We start from the raw sequence: 6,773 nt of genomic DNA, 5'->3' as shown, positions 1-6,773 counted from the left end.
AAATAAATAAATAAATAAATAAATAAATAAAAATAAATTCTTTTATGTTGTAGTTTATTTTTAATTTCAACCTGAAGATTTATCTCCTCACACATTTATCTAAAATAAGAGGTCTTGAGCTTCTTCTGAAAGAAAATGAAGATTAAAATGGACATACAAGCATTCTCCTAAAATATTTTTAGCACTAAACATCTCAATATACATTCAGATAAATGAGAACCGCCATATCCCTTTATTTACTGCAGAGCTATGGGTTATACTATTGACATAAAAATCAACTGGGAAGCTTAAGGACTTTTTCATATTGAACAATTTGTACTTATGTTATCAGAGATTCTGATTTTCCTTTGAATTTTCGAGTCAGATACCATTAGGGTATGGATTAAGCCTCTAGTTTTCTTTGTGTTTATACAATAATTAATTTGCGTGCACCTATCTTCAATTAAATAATTTTCAGTATTTTATAAAATGCCTGAGCTGTTTTAGAACATAGTTTATATGACAGCACAATATTCAAAATTGCATATAAACATCAAAAGTTATGGATTAATATGAAAATTTTACCATGTCTGATACACCAAATTACACTGGGAGTGTTGGGGAGGAAAGGGGAAACAAACTAACCAGTTAAGGAATGAAGGTACTTTCCCTTTAAGTAAAAAAAACAGAAAACCTAGTGTAAGGAAAAAGAGGTAGCCTGAAATCATTATCTGTCTATCATACATATATATGCAGGTTGCTAGATCAGTATCTTTTAATTTTACATTAAGCCCACTGTCTTTGAGGAATGAAAGTCAGTGTCTAATGATGTGAAGGCCAAAGAAAATATCATAGTGCCCAGAAGTGGTTGCTGCTTTTAGTTGGTATTTGTCATTTTAAAATGCTTTGTTAGGAGACAAGATTATGAAGGCTGTTGACATCAATTCTTTCCAGCCATATGCCTTTTATTGGGTTAGGAAATGTGCCATCACCATTCAACAAACATTTATTTATTGTGGTTCGCTAAACTTTTAAAAGTATTATTAAAATAAGGGTTAATTTAATATTTCAAACAAGGAAGAGAAATTATATCCTTGTGGAATTTTAACCAAAATTCATTTGAAATTTCTACATAAAACATAATTTTAGTTTTGACTTGCTTTACATTTATACCAAATTTGAGAAGCCTCACAGTTTCTTTTGGTTTCTGTTTGTTGTTTTTGTTTTTAGCAGATGGCCCATATCTTCAAATATTAGAGCAACCTAAACAGGTAAGATTAAAGGGGTGGGACTTTAAATGTTAGATTCCAGTGTCTAATATTGAGATCATAAGCACTGAAGAATAGTAAATAAATTCTATGAAGGAAGTAGCTTATCTGAAATATCAACAACCTGACAAATTATGTAACAGCTTTATTTATTCACTTTACATTTCTCTTAGTCATTGTTCACACTGTCCTGAGCCTCAGTACATAGTTATGTAAAACTGCAGTTAATTACAGTATTATAATTACAGTTAATTACAGTATTCTGCTGTCTGTACTAGCTTAACTTACCAGCCACTCCCAGGAAAGGCAGAGGTGATTTGCATTTATTTTCATTTATGAAGAAATACGTATGCATACAGTTCACATGTACTGAGTGACATCCCTCTATTATCCTTGCACATGTAGTACCTCTTAGCCTTCCTCCTTCCTTTGGTAGCCCCAGACTTTTCTGTGCTGCCTTTGGAACATGTAACCTAACATACTAAAAGTACCAGTGGGAAGTAAAATGTTAGAATGAACTATTGGATTCTCTTCCCTCTGGTGTTAGCTTTAGACTCAGCCTCTTTGGAGTCAGGAAAGGAACATTTTATCAGGCTCTTCCCCTTACCACTAGAGTCTGTAGAGGATAGCTCAGAACTGAATCCAAGGCCTCCTCACTGTATCCAAGTCTGTGGATATTTATAGGAAGTTGGATGGGACCAATGCTGTGAAAGAGAAAGAAAGGCAATCCTTAATGTCTGCATATAGGAGGTTTCAATTATTAGGGAATGGAAGTGATGGTATAGTTCCCCACAGAATGAGGACAGTCGGTAAATCTTTGGATGGATGAACTAATCACAGTTTTGTGTGATGGAGGATATGGATACCTGTCCTCTTGCAGCTATATTACCCAATACATTTTCTAAGTATTCTTTTCATTAGCTCAGGTGAGTGAAACACTTTTGCATTTTGTAACATTTAACACATGCTAACTAGGTCACAAGCTTAAATAAAGCATCCACTGCATTGTGGTTTCCAGAATTGTGACATTATGTATGTATTATATTTGGTCAGCATTTGATATAAATGTCTTAATGATTACTGAACAGGCTGTCCTTGTAAGGTTGAAATTAGATGAAAGTTTTTGCTGCCATATGAAACTTTGGGGCATGGTTCTAGTTCTTGCAGGTGTCACATCCTGACTCCACAGGCTGCCAGTAAAACTCCATTGCTTTACCTCCATGTTCAACTCTTTTTAGCAGTTATTTCTCACAGAAGATCATCAATTCCCAGTGGAATTTTATCCCTTAAAATTCTATGGGATTTTTGGCATCCTGGAAAATTTCCCAGCTTTTAAGATGTAGGTAGTCTATGAAATCAACTAAATGTATTTGTCTGCATATGCCAAAGTATTTTCTCCAATATCATTTTCATAAGCATAGCACTACAATAAGAATTTTTAAATGTAATTCCTTATTATGGATCCAACTGTCATAAGGAAAAATTGGCATTTATGATTTACCTGAAGGGTTAATGTAGTTCCAAAATTCAAAATTTAATTCATATAAAAGCTTATGTGAGTAAAACAATGTGTTTACCAAAGTGATGCTATTTTGATGTCTGAATTCAGTGAAAGTAAGAAGGTTGTATTCAAGTCAGACTTTCTGACTGAATGGATGTAGCCTTGCCTTTGAGGTTGATGACTCATTTTAAGCAAATGGAGTTACTGAGATGAGTGAATGTGGATTAAAGGCAAAACTTTAATCTCAGAAATTTAGAATCAGAAATGCATGCAGACAATGCATTTGACAACATCTTCCTGAAAAAAGTTATAAAATTTCATCCTCAGGTTAAAAACTTCTGAGGATTTAGATACTTTTATGCAACCATCAAAAATGTCTATTACGTATTTATAGTCTATTTGACACCACTTCCAGTAAGATATAAACACATACGTGTCTATATTTTTCCAACTGCCCCAAAGGAATTTTGTGATTAAAGATAATGAATTGTGTGTGTGTGTATTTCGTTTTTTTGGTTTTTTGTTTTAAGTTAGAAAAAGGTTCTTTTTTCTTTGGGACCTCTTAGCCACAGATTTTCCCCAGCTCTGACGGAGATGAGTCATAGCATAGACTACTAATTTTTAGAACATCCAGTTCTGTTGCATATTAATCAGTGTTAATTAACTAATACTGTTCAAAAACTCAAACTGTGTTTAAGTTGGTTAGCAGTCAAGTAAACCTCTATTCTTATGGTTAGCTAATTCTGGAGGCTATTATACATGTGTTGTTTTTTTCATGGTTTTAGAAACTTCGTTTAATTATTTAAAAAACCAACAGTGTTTGCTTACAAAAGGCATAGGGCTGAAATTGTAAATTACTTTAACATTTGAATTGTGTGAGAATCAAAACAAAGGAATTACCTCTGAAACTTCATCTCCAAAGGCTTCACTTGTGTTTAGATCTGGAATCTCCCAAGGAGTTGTTTTAGGTCTCACTGTGATGAGTTGATCATACACTTTAGACCTATGTGTGCACTGAGGAAATTTCCCAGACTAGGGAATTTACTTTAGGCCTTACTTCTCTGGTAAATGTGTTTGAGGTCTGATCTTTGGAAATCAGGAAGTTTTTGGAGAATATAGGAACAGTTCCAAATGCTTCCCAGAGATTTAAATCAGTTCAAGGCACCTGGACTGCTCAGAAACGGCAAGACCATACTTGGCATAATGAAATGTAGTACAGTCTAAGTAGTGCACACATTTTACATTGGTTCATGAGCTCAAAGCTGTCAAAATCTGCATGCTTGCTGGGGTTCTACAATTTAATGAGTAAGGGAGCGAACCCCCACCAGCAGCTAGTGGGTGTGATGAGCTGATGGCCAGATGATCTAGTGCTGTATATGCAGAGTTGGTCCCACAGTAGAAACAAAGGTGAGAATGTTCCTTAAAAAATCTTAACGTATTTTCTTTTCACCAAAAAGTGAATCTGTAAAAAGAAAATCATCTGCTTAAGCGACTATGTGGTTATAAACTGCTAACGCTACCACAAATTGATTGACATCATTATAAAGTTGAATCAGGAAATACAGTGAAACCTCCCTTAATATGATGATGAGGTCATAATTATCCTTGTTTTATTCTTTGTATACAAATGTGAATAATTAAGTTAGCTTTATAAATCGTAAGAAGTTATAACTGGAGTAGACCTTAAAGATGGTCTGGTATAATCTTCCCTTTTGTATAAATGAAAAAACATGGCACTTCTTAGGTGTTTTGTCAGCCCACAGTAGTTTATATAGTGAAGGCTTCCAGCTAACTCTTCATTAATTAACTACATCTATGAAATTTCTGGGTTAGATAGTATTTAAGGGAACTATCTAGTTTTGGAATCATTCTGGTAGGTTAATATTCAATCTTGAGCTTGACCATATCAATAACCATAAAAACAAAAATCTTATCCTCTGAAATGCTGAGAGAAGCTCAACAGATGCAGGGTCTAGCATAGGGTGTGTTCTACAACGCTGAAACAATATATCTAAACAAACATTTCTGTAGTCCCTGCTGAACCAGCTGTAATCAGAGTAGATAAAAGAATGTCTTTAAGTAAGAGTTAAGGAAGCATAGCTTTTATTAATATGGTAAAGTTCAGAGCTTGGCAGCAGCAATTTAAGACAAGGAAGCTCTGACTGGAACAAGCTGTAACATGTTGAGTCTAAAGCCTAAACTCTTCAGCAGATTACTCTCCATACATGCATAGCATGAGAGGTCCCACGGACTTAGGAACCTGGCTTTTTAGTCATATCTTAGTGTACAAATATCAATACCATTTTTCATAGTAAGATTATGGGAAAAGTGATTCTCATTTACAGAGCCCTCTTTCACAGTTTCATGTTTTTCTTCTCTCATTTAGTAGACATAAGATTTAAAACTTTGTATGTATCTTTGTTGCTGAAATGTTTAATAAGTATTTCTCAAATTTAATTGGGTTAACGTTCACCTTTGCAGAGAGGATTTCGTTTCCGTTATGTTTGTGAAGGCCCATCCCATGGTGGACTACCTGGTGCCTCTAGCGAAAAGAACAAGAAGTCTTACCCTCAGGTCAAAGTAAGTTTGTGGTAGCTCTCCTTCTGTTTGAATTCTGGAAAATTTGATTTCCTGGGATTTCCAAGGAATTGCTTTAAATGAGTACAGGTTGCCTTTGCCTCTAAGCTGAAGTGTTCACATGATTATTAAAATTTTTAAATAGACATTTGTCTCCTAGGAATAGAAGTGACAGATATTAAAACTTTGTTAACATTTCAATTTAATAGAAATGTCTTCAACATTAGCTAACAAACTTACTATTTCTTGATCATCTTAAAGGTTTTTAAAAATTGTATACTTCCTAAAACTTTAGTAAGTCTGAAAGAAATGGTTAATTTTGACTCTTTGGAGATTTAGTGAAAACCAAACAGGTGACTGAGTGTACAGATTATATAGTATATTATTTAAGATTGTGAATTTGGATCCAGACTTTGTTATTAGCTGTGTGGCTTTGAATAGGTTTAACCAATACTTCTAAACTTCAGTCTCCTAATGTGTAAAATGCAGAAATATTAATAGTATATACTTCATAAGGTCTTTTAGAGATTAAATGAGAAAATGTGTACATGTTCCATAGAGAACCTGAAAGTACCCCAGGGCCTTGGCCTGAGCAGATGTTTGGCCCTCTTGGAATGACATGCTGTGTGACATGCTGGTGGTATGTTTGGTCATACCTTTTACCATGTTCAGGCTTTTTGTTTGTTTATTTGAGAATATTTTTCTCTAAGTTAATATGAGACTTTCAATTTCATAATATGCTACTATGTTTCATAGACTGATGATAAACATAGACTGATAATCATTCTGCAGATAAACCCAGTCAACAACTGTAATTTAGTCTTTCGTAAAAGTTATTATTTGGTCAGTAATTCAAGGCTTGGACAAAACAGTTCTCACTATGTGTGTGTGCCCCTCAGGATATAACATACTTTTGGCCTCAGTCTTTTCGTTGGTTTGTTTTGTAAGTAGATGAAGCTCAGTAGAGCAGGCCTTCAGCAAAGTTGTGATGTAAAGAAATCTGGCCAGGCTCGGTGACTCATGCCTGTAATCCCAGGACTTTGGAGGCTGAGGCTAGCAGATCACAAGGTCAGGAGTTTGAGACCAGCCTGGCCAATATGGGAAACCCCATCTCTACTAAAAATACAAAAATTAGCTGGGCATGGTGGTGCACACCTGTAGTCCCAGCTAGTCAGGAGACTGAGGCACAAGAATCGCTTGAACCCGAGAGGCAGAGGTTGCAGTGAGCCGAGATCATGCCACTGGACTCCATCCTGGGCGACAGAGTGAGACTGTGTGTCAAAAAAATAAAAATTAATTTAAATTTAAAAAGATGCTTTTGTACAAATTGCTGGAAAGAAAATACAGTAGATGGCTGTAAAGTTAAATATTATTTCTAAGTAAAATAACAATATAAAACAAAAACGCTTCAGTGAAACAGCGAGGCCACACGACGAGTTGCCCTGTCA

General features: G+C 34.9%; 1 protein-coding gene across 5 annotated transcripts in view; it reads left to right on the top strand.

The window, feature by feature from the left end:
* Window positions 1-6,773, top strand: part of NFKB1 (nuclear factor kappa B subunit 1) — a 124,348-nt gene that overhangs the window by 32,331 nt on the left and 85,244 nt on the right. For 3 of the 5 annotated variants that reach the window (XM_017877088.1, XM_017877085.1, XM_017877090.1), the window contains exons 4-5: window positions 1,210-1,250; window positions 5,230-5,328. In XM_017877088.1, coding sequence (XP_017732577.1) covers window positions 1,210-1,250; window positions 5,230-5,328 — 140 coding nt within the window. The remainder of the gene's footprint in view (window positions 1-1,209; window positions 1,251-5,229; window positions 5,329-6,773) is intronic. The other 2 variants (XM_017877089.1, XM_017877086.1) reach the window with 1 other exon arrangement.

Source organism: Rhinopithecus bieti, unplaced genomic scaffold (genome assembly GCF_001698545.2).
Source record: "Rhinopithecus bieti isolate Rb0 unplaced genomic scaffold, ASM169854v2 scaffold_9690, whole genome shotgun sequence".
Classification (NCBI taxonomy): Eukaryota; Metazoa; Chordata; class Mammalia; order Primates; family Cercopithecidae; genus Rhinopithecus; species Rhinopithecus bieti.
Note: the sequence above shows the minus strand (reverse complement) of the source record. Positions and strands in the feature narration are given on the sequence as shown.